This window comes from Camponotus vicinus, unplaced genomic scaffold, assembly GCF_025532165.1.
Source record: "Camponotus vicinus isolate PSW18456_S1 unplaced genomic scaffold, iyCamVici1.0 SCAF_6, whole genome shotgun sequence".
Lineage (NCBI taxonomy): Eukaryota > Metazoa > Arthropoda > Insecta > Hymenoptera > Formicidae > Camponotus > Camponotus vicinus.
The window spans coordinates 7,838,805-7,857,326 of NW_028141978.1; the positions used below are offsets into that span (position 1 = coordinate 7,838,805).

At 25.2% G+C, this 18,522-nt stretch overlaps 1 protein-coding gene across 6 annotated transcripts; it reads right to left on the reverse strand.

Moving 5' to 3' along the window:
* Positions 1-16,729, reverse strand: LOC145972785 (putative elongation factor 1-delta). Of its 6 annotated transcripts, none has more exons than XM_083101715.1 (9): positions 15,770-15,928; positions 12,687-12,834; positions 11,308-11,538; positions 7,047-7,145; positions 4,926-5,019; positions 3,325-3,563; positions 782-851; positions 327-452; positions 1-260 (listed from the first exon to the last, which is right to left on the reverse strand). In XM_083101715.1, the coding sequence occupies exons 2-9, from the start codon at positions 12,792-12,794 to the stop codon at positions 106-108; spliced, it is 1,122 nt and encodes a 373-aa protein (XP_082957841.1). In that variant the 5' UTR covers positions 12,795-12,834; positions 15,770-15,928; the 3' UTR covers positions 1-105. The 6 variants fall into 6 exon arrangements, with proteins under 6 accessions (XP_082957841.1, XP_082957837.1, XP_082957838.1 ...); XM_083101711.1 differs by having other exon boundaries at positions 11,308-11,760; XM_083101712.1 differs by having other exon boundaries at positions 782-847; positions 3,321-3,563; positions 11,308-11,760.
* Positions 16,730-18,522: the final 1,793 nt, after the last annotated feature.

Consider the following 18,522-nt stretch of genomic DNA (forward strand, 5'->3'; position numbering starts at 1 on the left):
TAATTTCCAAATACAAATATTATTAATGGAATGCAGAAATGGCACAATTTATGCTTATTTTCAATATCGCCATACAATTTTTATAATTTAACTCATTCAAATTTTTTACACTTTATTAAAAGCTGCAATATCAACACTTTGCACATAATCTTCGAGTTCTTGAATTTGTTCTACCAACCAATCCACTGATACTTTGTCATCTTCCACAACACACGAAATCTGTAGCTTGTGAATTCCATAGGCAAGCGGTACAAGTTTGGCTACAAAAGATGAGTACATATCAATTGCACTGTTCGCATGTGATATTAAATAATAAAAAAACTTACAAGCACCCCAAAGAAGGCCATCAGTTTCGATCTTTCGCACTGCATTTTCCATTTCTTTCATGTCCGTTTCATCATCCCATGGTTTCACATCCAAGATAATGTTTGATTTGGCTATTAAAACTGGTTCTGTGATATAAAAATCAATAATCATGTATTTTGAAAATTTATTGATTTATGTTACACATACATAAATTCAAATATCGCGAGCTATAAGAACCTGACATGAATAGTCATATATCGGTTTAAAAAAAAATTAATTTTTCAATGAAACTATTTAGTGTGCACAGGATATGAGAATTCGTGCTTTATATATATTAATTAGTTTTATAGAAAAATTAATTTTCTGTGGAACTGATGCACGACCATCCATGTCAGACTTTTATAGCCCGCGCGATATTTGTATTTATGTATTTTATATTTATAGCCTTATCTTCTTAATTTGTTATATTACATACTTTTAGACTTTTTGGCAGCATATTCAGCAAGTCGCTCTTCTCTAATTTTAGCAGCTTCAGTATCTTCTCCCTAAAAATACAGTAAAAGCCTTTATTCAAAACAATAATAATTAAAAAGTAAATTAATAAATCACGGAGAAAGATGTATGTACTAGATTTATATAAATGTGAGAATGCATTCATAGATATTGAAAAAAGAACATTATGAAAAATTTGTTGGGAAAGATAAGTCTAGAATCAAAAGATAGAATGTCTCATGCCAAATTACGCGTAGCAATAGTGAGATGAATGTATATTTATATGCGAGTTATTCATCTGAGAATATCTAAGTTATCGTATCTCACAGTCAGTGTTTTTTCCGTTATCTTGATAAAAATTATCTATAATTTTCATCTAGATGCGATTATTGTTTATTTTATCTTTTATTTATATAATTAAAGTATATCTTTATCTGTATCTCAGATAAGAAAAATAGTATCTTTTATAAAACATTTAAGATAATGTAATTAGTGTGCACTGAGTACAATTTTTGTCAATACCATGTATATATTACACAAAGGATGTAGAAAAGAGAATATACAAAAATGCTTGATATTTCGAAAACCATAGATTGTAGAAAAAATGTTCCATATAAAAATTGTAGGATTTTGACCAATACACATATGATAACATTAATACAACCTTGGATAATATTGTCAAAATCATATAAAGTCATATAAAGTCATATAAAGTCATAGGAAGTCATAGAAAATCATCTTGAAGTTTTTAATTGAAGATTTTTATTTTTAACTTTTTAAAAATTTTTTTAGCTTTTATATTGAAATGTTTCTAAAATAGTATTTTAGAACTGGATTAAATCTTCTTCTGTTAAGAATTTTCTGAGTTATGAACTGTTGAACTTAAAATATCGTCAATAACGTAATCTATGCTACATACTAGAATAGTTTTGGATTTACATATCTCTTTGGTGCGTGCGTACATAATGTATATACATCCCTACATCATGTATACACATCTACATCAGTAAATATTACCGCACACATACGCATGCGTACGTATAGAACACAAAGAAATAAAAAAAAATGGTTAATCTTTTACGTCCAAGTTACAAACAACCAACTCATCATGAAATTGCTAACGAATTATTAGATAAGGTTTATTTTTTCGCGAAAAATAGAAATATATGTATAATAAAAATATAAAAGAAATTATATTTATATAGCTATATTAGTAGAAAGATTAAGAAAAAAAAGACTTAGACACACAGAATTAGATTCAAATCATACAGGATTTAGAAACGTGGACGTATAGTACATAAATATAAAGGGTTAGGCATAAACGATCGTTTTGGAACTTAGGATGAACTACAAGGAAAGCTACTGATGAATCAATCTCTGCCAAGTAGATAATAAATTCTAGGTAATAAACAGAGAGAGATTGAGTATCGACTTCCATACAGACATATTGCCTTGAAGACACATTTATACTCAGACTATAAGCAACAGAAATAATTGTCGATTGTTGATTATGTGCAAAAAAGAGGATTTAATACATATATATTAATATTACTCACTCCCCTCGCCTGCAAAAGATATAAAATCTTAAATCATGTGTTCCCTAAGTCTAGTGATGTAGGAAATGTGAAAATAAATGTATGAAACAATATCGTCGAATAAATAACATTCATCCTTATGTTTTACACATAAAAATGCAGGACTTCCATTCTATTCTTAAAGATATATTAATATTCAAAATTTTAGACAAAATTTTATTCACATTTCCTTAGAACAAATTTACTATGCTGTGAGTACGATCATTAGATATTTCAGTTAATATTTTTAGCTTAATTTCTATTCATAGACTTTTTATATATTATACTGGACTAAGAACTTGTATAAAGAGATCATATGGTGAAATGTGATGTAGCTATTTTAATTGATCAGAATTTTTGATATGTTATTTCTCTTGATAAGATATAGTAGTGAATGTACATGTTAAGTAAAATCTTAAAGTAAAAATAAAATAGTGAAAAATATCAAATATATATAATGCACATACGGAAATAAGAACTTGAAGCCAATGACTTATAACATATTGGCTGTTCACTTATATATTTTACCTAATTGATATGGCTGCCTTACGATTATTATCCTGTTGCTGTTAGCAGTCTAGTATAATATATAGAAGTTTTCATTCAGTATAATATCTACAAAAAGTTCTTTTTTCAATTTTCCTAAGTATACGAGTATTACACTAGAGTGTACTGATAACATACTCAGCATGATGTATGTACTGATAACATGTACTCAGCATGAAATTAAGTATTAATTCAGTATTATGGGAATATCTGGTGTATGTTAAATAATAAATGTCACATGCGAATATATATTCGCATGTTTCCTAAAATTCGTATTAATTATGAAATATCAGTAGTGGTCAAGTGATGTATGTTCAATTATTTATGTCATATAAAATTAAACTTTAATATTCGCCCTAAATAGACCTATTAATATCGTTTTTTTATACTATTTTTGTTCACTTGCCTCTGAATCTGAACCAAACAGATCAATATCTTCATTATCATCATCTTTTTCTTTGTCTTGTTTCTGATGTTTGTCATGCTCTGATTCTTGCTCTGCATCCGATGATTCCGTGAGTTTCGCAGGACAAATTGCTAAGTAGGGCATGCGTACTTCAAGACTTTCCACGCGTTGTTCCAATGTTTCAAAACTCTTCACATGTTGTAGCAATTTCTCGAAAGAACTGTGCAGATCTTGAATCACTATTAAAAAAAATATCTATTTAAAAAAACTTTTCAAGACTTATAGATTTTTTCAATTATATATTTACTATTATCTATTATATACATATATAATCTTTACCATTTTCTATTATTCTTTATCATTATAATTATATTTATCATAAATTTTAAAATTGTTTATTGATATATATTAAGAAATATCATGATAATTTAGTGAGATTTTTTTGCATTAATTAATCTTTATATCTTTATATAACACTTCATTTCTTTAATTACTTTTATTTATAACATTTCATTTGTTCTAAAAATAATAAACGATTGTTTTATTCTATCAAATAACGATTTTGTTACCAACGACACAAAAATCTACATAAATGCAGTACCGCGCGAGGTTTGTCAATTGACAAATGAGATTTTCAGTCTTTAATAATATCTCATTTATACGCTGATATGAATGATTAACAAGGGGACGATTATCTATTTATTGTTACACAGCTATTTTTCAGAACTTTAAAGATAAAATAATATGATAATTACTCTCTAAATTTCTTAGAGTGAAGCTTGCACTCGAAAAATTGAGTGACTGGTCAAATCACTCTAGTTAGAGTGATTTTTCACTCATAGGAGTGAAAAATCACTAACTAGAGTGATTTGACCAGTCACTCAATTTTTCGAGTGCAAGCTTCACTCTAAGAAATTTAGAGAGTATGCTTTGCTTTTATTGTATAGTAGGATCTAAGCAGATTAAGATCTAAAACCTATGTAGACATTTGTATTGTTAGTAATAAAATAGTGAAGTTTAGTAAAGTACAACACAGTTTATATTTGTTTTTTAAATACATGTATAAAAAATTTATATAACACACAGATATCAAACAGTGAAACTTGTAAAAAAGCATTATTCTAACAATATATTTCTAAACTGAGCTTAATCTGAGTCCATAGGGTTTCACCCCTCTTTCTGTAACCCTACTTTGAAAAAATTTAATCTGTAACGTAAATATATTTCTAATTTGAAAGTTGAAATTAAGTTTGAGTTCTTCTTAATGTTATTAAGAAGTTATTAAGAATTATAATCTTAATAATATATATCAAGATCATTGAGAATCTATATTTACATCTATCTATTATCAAATACTTACATCTTTACTCTAGAAGCATTTTGTATAAAAAATATCAAAGATTCTCTTTAATAAATATAACAAATATTAAATTATTACTTACACATTTTCCGTTATTTTTAATTATAATTGATTATTATTTTTATATAATATATTATATATGTATATATACATATATATATATATATATATATATATATATATATATGTTATAATTATAATAATACATATTATATATAAAAATATAATTAGGTATACATACTATTTCGCAGATCCTGATTTTCTTTTTCAAGTTTGACAACACGAGGTGTAACATCTTGATTTGCGATATGAGCAAGTACTGCAATATCGTCCATCTAAAAAAATACAATTCAATATTTTGAAAATTATGCACTATATATCTGATAAAAATTATAATGCAATTAACACAACAATTAACAAAACAAGTAAAATATAATATGATTATGTCATTACATAGTCATAGTTTTAGCATGGAATTTATAACATTCAATAAAGTTTAATGTTAATTTTATATGTTGTATGTGTATGTGTGTGTGTGTGGGTGTGTACAGATATTGTATGAAGTATTATAAAATATTTTCACTGAAAATATTAAAGATAATAAAAATCTGTTTTAAGTTTTTATGTTTCATTAGGATTTTTTAAGTAATAGACATTATACTTGTATTCTTCCCATCAATCTCTTTAAAAAAAAAGGAGATATTTCATTTTTTTAAAGGAATATTATATAAAGTTTTGCACTTTTTATTTAGTAGATCTTTTTTAATATAATTTATTCAAATCTCTTTTAACATTTATTTTTTTTCATATTTTACAAATTTCATTATATGACATAAATGTATTATTAATCAGACAAATGCAAAAAAATTGATGTTTGAAAAAAGTTTTGAATAAATGTCATATTAAGCTGTACTTAAAAATATAGAAATTTATATACTATTAAAAAATGAAGTATATTGACTTTTTTTACTTATGAGAGATTGATGGTGATATCCTATCTATCATTTGAAAAATCTTAAAACATAAATAAGTATTTTTTCGCAAAAAAGTATCTTTCTATTACTTTTTATAATTTCAAAAATACCTTGTATAACACTTTATATGATATAGCTTATATATTTAATATATACAATAGATATTTTCATATAATTAATCCAGATAGCAAAATGCCAGAAGAATATCAGTATAACAGTATGACAGCAGATCCAATCATGCAATAGATCCCTATCCATTATATTTGTAATTACTTATTTTCTACCAACATAAATTGTTGGCACAACAGAAAAACAAAAATGCAATAAAAATCAGAAATTATCTGTTGTTGCGATAAAGCAGCAAATATCGAGAAGATTTTACCATAATTTACCGAAATCAATGGCAGAGAGACAGCAAAAATCAAATATAATGTGCTATCACGTTGTAACAGTAAAAATACACAACAAATGTAACATGACCTATCATAATTTAAATATTAAAGATATTGTAAATATTACCAATAAATCAGTCAGTTAATTCAGTCATAATTCATACAGCACAGAATATCGCAGCTACATTGTAAGGGAAATGTGATATGTAATATAACATATGTATATTGTAGTTATATTCTAATATAAGAAATTAGTGAGGTCGTCGCTAATATGCAGCTTTACCTTATTATCTTATCAATCTTATTATAGTCGTGTTTTACAGTTTTCATATTCGACAGAAATTTAAATACGAGACAGGTACGTCGCATAGCGATAATCAAAAGAACTATAACTAGATATAACATATCTTATGATAGTGCTGTGTTTCTGCCATTATTTTATAATAATAAAAACTCTCCATGTTGTGTTTCTTTCTTTTCTTGTTATCTTTTGAGATAACAATGCATACTCGATTTTTGATGATATTCTGTCACTGTAGTGTAATGTTATGTTATGCTTAATTGATTTAGTTTCTATTTACATATTGTGCTAACATGTAATATATAAATTCTATTATCTTTATATCGAAAACATTCACTTTTAATTTTTTAGCATATCATGACGCAGGGATATTAAGTACTTGTTTCTTGCTGCATTTTTACCGATATTATTTAAAACAGATTATTCTCGGCTGCTGCCAGAACTTTGCCAACGTAATATGTGGCACACACCTGTGATACATGCTCTTGGCAGATTTGGCTATCTGGATAAGACATTTAACGTAATTATTCTAATCTTTTACATAAAAATCTTTCTTATATGTATTAATTTTACGTTCTAAAGTATTTAAAAAGCAATGAAAGATAGAAAAATAAATTTTTATAATAACATCAAATATTAAATTAGTAAGCTATGAAAATTACATAAAGGATAAGCAAGGACAGTGCAGTACTCACACACTCTAAAGACTGTTTAATATGCTGCCGAGCCTTGGCGACCTCATTGGCTAAACTTCCAACAGCAGGCAAGATTGGGCAAGTAGACTGTTGAATTCCCTGTATCCACCATTGAGATTAAAGGATAAGCTCTCACACCACAGATTGATTATCTCAAAATAATTACATGCCATATCTCCACGACGTTTGCATTAACAAAAATGGCAGATGCAAATATATAAAATGCACAATTACGCAAATAAATATTGAAATATTTCTTTCTTATTTCTTCAGACATATTTTCTTTTTTATTTTTCTTTCTTAATAAAAATTAATGTAATGTAACTAAATTAAAAATAGTGTTGATATTAAAAAAAAAGCATTTTTTTATACAAATATTTAAATTTCATTTTTAATTTTATTACGTACATACGCAAAAGGTTGTGAGTATATATAGAGTGTTCCACTTTAATTTTGATTCAACTACCTTAAAAATATGGATTTAAAAAAAAAATATTTGAAGCAAAAGTTGGTTTGGCAAATGTTTACTTAAGTTACAGTGTGAATAATTTTCATTTCAACATATTGTACATTCCTAAGTAATACGTTTGAATTTTGTGGCGCTTCTTTTTGGTTTCTGAAATATGTAATTTTGAAATTTCATATTTGTTAATCATATCTTAGGAACCAAAAGAGAGTGCCACAAACGGTATATTATTTAGGAATGTAGCCTCTACAATATATATATCGAAATAAAAATTATTCGTGTTGGGTAACTTGAAATAAACATTTACTCTTGGTTTTAAGAATGACTGAGATAATATGATATTGATTATAGTTCTACGTCTTTTAAAGATTATGTTAAAATTATTTAAACTTTTAAAAATTTCATTTTTTATTATATATTTTTAAAGTTAATATTGAAATGTTTTCAAAACGTTATAATAAAGCCTACTTTTGTTTAATATTTTAATTGTAAGTATTAATACAGCTGTTTGTTGTAAAAATTACATACTTTTTCTTAAAAACAATTATATGTTTTTTTTTTGCACTATTTGATTCCTTTCATTGTTTTATATATAAAATAATAATGAAAGAATTAATATTTTATGAGACACTTTATAGTTGATGCCCAATTATATTAAATTAAAATATACAATCTCGTCTACTTAATTTTTGGTCATTTTACCTTTATAACTTTTTACGCCAAATATTGCGAAGATTTATTAAAAAAAAGAATTAAAATGATTCTAAAAAACTAGATTAAATTTTATATGACCTTGAAAAATATATAATCTTACAATTTAAGATTATCAATTTATTTCCTCCTATGAATTCTTTAGATATTTTTTGAAACATTTTCTTTTATGACGTCAAATTTAGAAGATATACAGCTGTTTCCAATAAAATGGAACATCCTACGAGTATGAGCGCGTGCACATGTGTTCATATAAAGTATCATTATTCGCGTTTATGAATTATGCAGTATTATTTCTTAGTGAAAAATGAGCCATAAATCCCCTAAATCATTTTTTTCTGCGATGCTACATAAATATCACCTTTTTAACATTTTTCTATATAAGTATACATCCATTTTGTGCCGAGAATATAAGTAATACACACTAGTCGATGTGTGACTTGCAGATATATGCTTGTCTAAGAAACGGCGATGATTGGATAAGTTTATATAAAAAGAAGCATATTTAGCTTTAACAAACTTTAAACTTAAATATTTCTGAATATTTATTATTAAATACCTTGTTCAGCTTTTTCTTTCTATTAATATTTTTATTATAAAAAACTTTTTTTAATCTTGCAAAGATATGAAAAATTTATAAAAATTTCTTAAATACGTAAAAAATTTTTACTAAATGTTTCTTTTATAATTTCTTAATTACTATTAAACATTTTAAATAATGGCACCAAATATAGTAACTTTTAATTAATTTCGCCATTTTCGTTCTTATAATCTTTTGATCAATTAGCGAAAAGTTGCCAATGTGTAGACTTATATTAGAGAGGATTTCTATAATAATTATATAGAGAAATAGTAATAGTAGTAACTTAATATTATCCATTGATATGATTAATCGATTGTATCAATAGAATATTAATTGTATTATTAATTTTTGTTTTAATAAACTATTTAAGAGCAGATGACGTTAGAAAATCTAATAAAAATAATAAAAATAATGAATTACTTAGATTTTAGTAAAATTTTATTACAAATATATAGGCTAAAGTATTATAACTGTTTTTGTACAGAATAAATATAGAATAATTTTTTTTACCGATTCAATAATTTCTAATAATTAAATTCTGAATAATTAAAAATTATGGGATGTTTTAGCAAACTTTTTAAATACTGTTTAAAGAAAAGCTGCTGGATTTTGAGAGAAATATAAAATAATGACTGAAATGATTTCAAGGAGAAATATCAAGATTACTTTCGATTTTTGAATTAAAATTCATATTTTCTATATTGCATATTCTTAGACTTATTGAAACGTTTCCGAAATAATAATTATGGACTTACTTTTTGTCATGTATTTCAATAAATATATACTTTTGCATGAAGAAAATATAATATGAAAATATAGTCAATTAAAAATGGAGACACTGCCATTATATAATTATTGCAGATATTCCTTGACAATTGTGTATGTACCTAAATAGCAAAATATTAGCAGTATGCCGCAAATTCAATCATGATTTCACAGTTTTCAGTTATGATGCCTCCTTATTGAAACTCAGTTTCCGACAGAATACAGCTTATTAATATAATATACAATAGAAACAAATTGATTATCTATTATCATGACAGCAAATATATAGAAAACATCGAATAGAATCTGAGACTTATCAAGATTTGATGGCATTGGATAATAATGGCAAAGAAAGTATATGTTTTCATAACAACAAAAACACCACAAGAGTGCAACATGGTCTATCATAAATGTTGACAATATGTAAGTGCAAAAAAGTTGAGTCATAAATCACAAGATGATTGAAACAATGTAGACAATTCACAGTAGTAAGATCAGTAACAAAAAAGTAATAACAAAAAAGAATAAACCTGTGTGCATCACTCATAAATTAATGCGCCATGACAAATTCCATGAAACGAATTGAAAAATACGTAATTTAAATCGTAATTAACAGTTATATTTTTCTTAAAAACAAATATTTTTTTATATCAATTAATTCCTGTCATTATTTTATGCATAAAAGTATTGAGATAAAATTATCAAAAAATGAATATTTTGCGAGATATTTTAATTTATATATAAAATTAAGAAATTATTTCAAGTCTGGTAATTCGAAAAGTACTTTAATAATTTATTAATAAAAAATACTTTATTGTGGTGTTTTTAAAAATTCTCGAGATAGCTACAAGAATATCTAATAAAAGATAGGGAGTTTCATTTAAAAATTTCAAACTGATCTTTACCTGATAACGTTCAAGATCATATTAATATAAGGTCATATATTATTAAACTAATTGTTAAAATGTGTTATTAATTTATTAATTATTAAATTAAGCCAATCATTTATATTTTATAGAATATGCAATATAACATATGTTACATTACACACTATGACTGAAAAATTATAAGTATTTGGTAAACTTACCAATTTATTTAATAATATCTATAACATTTAATTTTGTTGCATTTATATTAATACATGTATATATGTATTTTCTTTATTAAGTATATTTTGTCTTTGCCATGTTTTGTTGTCTGTGACAGCAAACTATTCTCAATTTCTTATGTGTTTTTGCATTGTGACAGCAAAGTGTATCTTAATATATTTTTATCATCCATAATATAACATACTTCGATTAATATTCGCTATTTTTACCGACAGGCTATGATGATAGACAATTCTTAATTTTTGTTGCATTTTTGTTCTTACTATGCCAGTAATTTATGTTGATAGAAAATAAACAATTGCGGACAGAGTAGATAGGATCTATTATAAAATCATGATTGAATTTGCTGTCATATTGTTGATATGCTGTTGGCATTTTGTTTTATATGATATTATTATATAAAGGGAGAAGAACTCTTAATATATACAAAATAAAAATATAAAATAAAACAAAGAAACAAAAATGCCATTCTTCTGATTAAAAAATATAAAAACTTTTTACTTCTATAAAAGAAAAAAGGGAGAATAAAAGCGTGGAAAAATAAAGTTAGTCAAGTACAATTATCTCTATATCGATATACACTAAATAATAAACGACGAATTATACATTAGAAATTAGAACATGTACCTGATCAGAAAATTGTTCTTTATTCCTCATGAATGGCATTGCAGTTTCTTTATTTCCTCCAATATCATCTTTACTTCCCCTATTTCTATTTTTTGTATCTTCTTTGTTTCTTTTTTCTTTTGTTTCTTTCGCGTTATATTTTATAGAATTCTCGCTTGGAAAAGCGATTTCTTTTTCCTTCGTGTTATCTTTTGCATCGGATTTTTCGCTTGTTTTTATGTTTTCCTTATTCTGCGTGTTATATGCATCTATAGTTTGTTTATTAGCTTTTATATTTCTTTTTTGACATTTAGAACGTTTCATGTTTAATTCGTTCTCAATAGCTAGCTTGTTGTCTTTGAATTTTTCAGCCTTAAATTTCATTGTGTTAGTATTGATTAGATCTTGACACTTTTCAGTTATAGAACTGTCAATCTTAAGCATGCAGGCTCCCGCAATCTTACAAGACATTACCTTGAAATATATATTCCAAACTATGCAGATCATATATTAAATAAACAAGAGGTAAATACAAAATCTTTTCTTCCATAAAAATCAATATGTAAAATACCTATTATAGTATCGTTTATAATTAAAATTTTATGTAATATATAATGTTTAAATAGAACATATAAATATTATATATTATATGACATAATTTTATAATTGTGTGAGAAGTGTGTTAAAATTAAGAAATATGAAAGAAACATGACTTATGATATCAATAGGCTACCATTATTTATCATTAGTACTTTATCAGCTTGTTTTATATTACAAACATGTAGATAAGTTTATAAGATCTGGAATCAGGGAAGCATATAACATTCTCACTATATAGAATTTTTCTCGACAGCATGAATGAAAGCATGAATAGACAGTAAAAATAATTTTGTTAATACCAGATATTCCCGCATGTGTTAAGAATGTGAATGTGTTAGTAGATACTTATAGATAAAATAATACTGCAAATATAAGAAAATGACAAATGCTATATTAGCTCTAAATGCTATGATTAGGACTAGTAAATTTAAGAATAAATTCATTTGGTAAGAGAATTATAAGTATATTTTCATAAAATATAAATAGAAAAGTGTGTTATCTTAAATTTGTAATTGTACTGGAGAATTTGGAAAATTATAATTGAACTTAAAAAAGACATACATATAAACATCATTTAGTAAATTTACATGTCGATTTTTTATAATTTGTCCGTTTTTAATAACTATAATTTTTCAGGTACATACATACTATTTTCTATTTATATCTTTTGAGAATATATATTATGTATACATACATGTGCATGTATATATACATAAACATTTGAATATTTTCACTTTATCTCACTATCATAACTGTATTTAATTGAGTAATAGATAATAAATACAATACATATTTCTTACCTTAGCCATTTTTTCAAAATATTGTCGTTCTGCTTTGTCGTAGGATGGTTTATCAAACCATACTTTTTCCTTAGCCAGTGCAGCAGTTGCCAATGTAACAGTTGCCATTGTTTTAATTTATTTTTGTGAAGTAAAATGCTATGAATTTCTGTAAAGAAGATAAAAGCATAAAAAAAATTTAATTTATATAAAAATATTCCTCAAACTAATTCTTTCCACCTTGTATGTATTTAACAAAATTAGTTTAAAAGACAATAAAAATATAAATTAATAAAATATTCATATTTATTATGTAAAAATACAAAATTATTTAAGTATAATATAACAATGTATCATCAATATATGATAATATAATATAAAATTATTAAAGATTAACACAATCATTAGAGAAAATTATTGAAGTAATAATATTTAATTTCTGATTTATTTATAATTTCAGATATTTCGAAGGACTTGTAATGTATATTTCTTATGATTATTAATTGCATCCTTCTCTTTTATTTTAATCTCTCTTTTAATATCATGTAACAAATAATATATCCCAGGTTTCTGTTCTTCTGAACAAACACAGGGATATATTTCTTCCGGCTTGAAATATTGTATAAAGCTCTTAAGTTCATTAAAAGATGCATGTGTAGAATAACATACATTAAATGTCCTTTCCCTAGTATTATCCCACTCCCCGATTACACTTGTTTCTTTTCCCTTCCATTTTTGTACAGATGGTATAATAGTTAAAATGTCTCTTTCTAAGATGTTACTACAACATTTCAAACCACGATCGAGCTTTTTCATACATGCATGTATACGTGTAGCCTGTGGGTTATTTGTAATAGAATCTGCTATATCTGCGATGCAATAATAGCTTTCATACACGCAATCCTTAACATGAATACATGTATTAAAAATTTTTGATAGTTCCACATAGAGGAACTCGGAGCCATACAAAGCGGAACATTCCAAAACAACAACATTTCTTGGACTTTTCTTTAGCCATTTTTCGACTTCTATACACATCTTTTTAATACTTTCTTCTCTTGTTGGTAAAGAGGCAAAATCAGAATCCAAGAATGTTGTATCTAAATACATCTTTGCTAGTTTTTTTGGATGCACATTGTAATTTTCGTATGAATGCAATGATACTATATTTTTATAATCTTTTGGATTAATTCTAAAATCTCCAGTATATAATACTAATTTATCAGTCTCAAAGAGAAACATTACAGAACCAGGACAATGCCCGGCAGAAATACATGTTACAAAAAGAATATTTTTATCATTATCTTTGTTTTTATATTCTATACAGACTTTTGTATCAAGAGAAAGATCTTTTACACAGCTTTCTATGTAGTAATCTTTAGCTTTTAAGAAAAGTTTACTAATATGACTACAATAAAGATATTTATTGTATTGCTGCAAATGTTTGAAAAATCGATAATTTATGCCTTGCATATGATCGGTGTGGCAATGACTAAGAAAATATGCAGAAGAGTTTAAATTCTCTCCATCAAAACGATCCACTGAGATGCCTGGTATTTCTTCGATAAGTCCAAAAAACGTTGACATTCTGATGTATAAAAAGAATCCCTGTAATGAAGAAACCAGGCATCAACCAATCTTATGCAAGGATACTATATAAATTTAATTATTTCTTATCTATGCTTAATTATATTTTTGTAAAGTATTTTCTATAAAAAAAAAGCAGTAAACAGTTTTTTAATATTTTAGAGCAACAATATTAAGTATTATTTTCTATTCATAATGTGCATAATATAGTAGAAATATATTTTAGAACAACAATATGAAATATTATATTCTATTCATAATATGTATGTGAATAGATTTTTTATTCTTTTAAAGTGATATACTATGTAATATTGTTACATATTATATGGTAAAAGTAAGTTGCAGATCAACATAGACTTTCAAATATATTAATGTGTGTGTGTGTGTGATTTGAATTTTTCTTGTTTATATAGGTTTTCTATTTATATAGTTACATTTAGACTTTGCATAAAATTATATACTATTTTTTACATTTCAAAATTTATATAATATTCTTCAGAAATTTGTAATCTTCTCTATTCTAAAAACTGTACATCCCTCTAATTCATCTTTAAATAAATCATTATATTACTAAAATACATTAAAATCGATATAAAAAAAAAACTATACATTTACTTGAGATTGAAAAGTAGGATTTAATCGAACAAAAGAATAAAGGTTTTTGTCTTCATCGATTTTTTATCTTTAATACAGTCTGATGCTGACATATAAATATATTGATTATTATATATTACGACTTTGATTATGAAATATATTATTGAATACATATTACAATTGTGTTTACTTTATTGATATAATAAATATTTTAATATTAAAAATGAATTTGTTTTAACAAGTTATAATTTTTTTTTATAATGTTGAGCAATAGTTTTAATTATTATTTTTGTAACTCATCCAAACTAAATAACACATATTGTAACGCAATGTTATATAAAGATTTTTAATTTTTTTTGCAAATTCAATTATGTAATATCAAAATTAATGTTTGTTTTTTGAGATAGTACAGATAGATATTTTATGAAAAATTGTAAATTTTACTAAAACAACTTTCATAATTATATTTGAATAAAATAATATATAGTGAAAGTAATGAAATAGCATCAACCAATTCACGGCAATTATTGTAAAATTAGTGATTTATAAAATAAATAATTGCATAAAAAGATATATACATATCTCCTCAGAAAATAATCAGTGATTCTATAGAAATATTTCAGTTTTTGGAAATTCGCTAGAATTGATTTTTTTAACATACACACATACACACACACATATGTAATTTTAAATCGCTTAAAATTAAAACAATAAACTGATAACTTAGATTTCAATAAATTGATTATTTTGATCTTTTTTCTTCAAAATTTAAGCGTAATTCTGCACATTATTTCATCTTGATTTATGCCATGTGTATATCACGATTGGCAACTTAATATTTGCGAATTCATATTTTTTGTTGCGATATTGATTAGTACAAGCTAAAAAAAAATTAAATACGAAATAAATATTTTTAGATATACCTTGTGAAGTACGTCAAATTGGCGTAATAATTGTCTGTCAACCAAATGTAGCAAAGAGAACCTTGCCGAATGTGCTGACGAAAAGCAATGGCCGTGTTTAGGAGAACAAGAATCGTCTTGTCAACATCCGATGTTGATTTGTTGGTTCTAAAAGTAAGAGCCAATCACGTTCGATTCCTATCAAGAGGTTTGTTCTGCCAGAGAGAAGCTTGAAGGGGCGCTGCCGTTTTTCGTGGAATACTTTTAGTGCGTTGTACACTAGCGACGCGTACATCCATTTTACGCCACGTGGAACTACATGGCCACTTTTCGGTGCCATGATAAAACAGTCGGTTGGTTCATGTCCGTGCTACACATCCACGATTTATAGATCAGAACGTCTCGCATTTCTAAATATATTAATTGCATATAGGTGTAATTAATATACTTTGTTAGCGCGATTTCTCTCTTTTTCTTTCAAACATATATTATAAACATCAATATATGCTATTAATGAAATAAATTTATGTAATATATACATGGGTAGAATATATTGTTATTTTCGTGATAGAAAATAAAAAAGATAAATTATATAAAAATTCAATAAATTGAATTTTATTTGTTAAAACGGTCATCTCAATTATTTATTATTATTTTCTCCTAGAACAAAGACAATTATAGATCATTTCTAAGAGATATAGATATTTTAAATATTTAAAATTAAAATCTGAAATGTTTTATATTATCTGATAATTTAAAATGTGAATCACTGTAGATTAAACAAAATGAAAAAAAAAAAAACAAGCAATTCATTTTAAAATTAATAAATAAATATCCATTTTAAAAGTAATATAAATATGACAAATAATTTGTATAAATTACTTACTGCATATGTGTATCCGTACACATTGCCTGATGCTTTTCCAGACTTCCTTTTCTTCTTTTTTACATCCTTCATTGTTTGCTCGTGGCCGTTGTTTCCTCTCATAGCACTTATTCACTCACGAAAATACGATTTAATTATGATTAATCGAATATGACAGAGACACTTTGTACGAGACTCTCGATCGCGAAATAATCACACGAAATACGCACTGTATTATATCATAAAAGAGCAATACGATATTTATATGAGACCAAAATCACGCGCTATTTGCTACAGCATATTATGCGTATTACTACTATTGATATACGCTATGTATTAAACTAATGAATGATAAAGTAATGAATAAATAAAAAATTAAAGTAAATGAAATTGTGATATAGCAATTGTTTAATTAATAATTAATTTATATTCACATTTTACAAAAATTTAAAGTATCATATAATTGACTTTATGTATAAGTATTGTTAAATAAATAATTATTCATAAGAATCGATAAATGAAGAACTATAATGAAAGTTATTTCTATTCCTTTGGTTTCAATTTTTACTTATAATAATAACGAATGATTGCCCTTTTATAAAGATTTATTGTCGCGATACAATTTCATATTGTTTATCAAAAATTAATTAATTATTAATTAATAATCATAGCTAATTATATTTAAATTAGTACGATCACGTTTATAAAAGAATCTAACAATTATAAGGACACGTTTCGTACGACTACTTCACTGCTCGAATGTCGTCGTTCGAATAATAACAAGGTTGTGCTACATAAACAATAGCACGCTCTCCTCTAACACTTGCTTATATTGTCAAGGCCATACATACCATGTTATTGAAAGTTCGTTGCCGAAATATTTTACGTACTGTAACGTATATTTATATACAATATATTGAATATTAAATTGTAAAAGAATATTTTAAGTTATTTAAATTAAAATTATTTATTACAAATTAATTATTAAATGATTATGTAGAACTTTTTGTCATGCTAATTATTCGAATGTTTTGATTCCATATTTTAATCATCGAAAAGTAGATTATTTCATTATCTATACGAACAATAATTATTTCTTTAATATATGCAATCAAATATATTTCGTCCATGATAAAGTATAATTTTTAATGATTAAGAATTATTTTAGATTCCTATAATTCGATTTTTACTTGAGAGAGAGAGGGAGGAAAGAGAGAGAGAGAGAGAAGAAAGAAAAGGAGAGTGAAGAGAAGAGAGTGAAGAGTTTTCCATAGTTTGTAATTTTATATCAGACGATGTGAATGAATCTCACTATACATGAAAAGTTACAAACCTACTGTAACCATATAATTATAAACCTCATCACATTGAAAACATTGGTCAATGTGAATTAGATCTCACTCTATGCATGAAAATTGTAAATCTATGTGAACACTATCGAATATAAAGATTTATATTCGAAACTTTAGTTTACTGGATTTACTAAATCTTATTAGATTTATATTAATAACTTTCAATAAACAATCAGCGATTGCTAAAACTTTTCAAATGTTATTTAGAATCATCACTTTAACAATATATGTTAAAATTAAGATTATTGGAGTTGATTTCTTTAGTCCCTAATTGTCTATGTGTATTTATGCATGTGTGTGAATAATTATATTTATACAATGTCTCCTGGTTATAAAATTGTTGTAACTATTTATTATAATATAATATAATTATCTTATAATCTATTTATTATCTTATAATTAAAATGCAAATTTGTTTACTCTTAAAGAAATGTTCTAAATTTTTGATTTATTTGAACGAAAATGAAACAAAGATAAAAGCTAGATTAAATAAATATAAAATAAAGATAAAAGCTAAAATTTTATGTTTGTTCATTCGATAAATAAAAAGAATAATT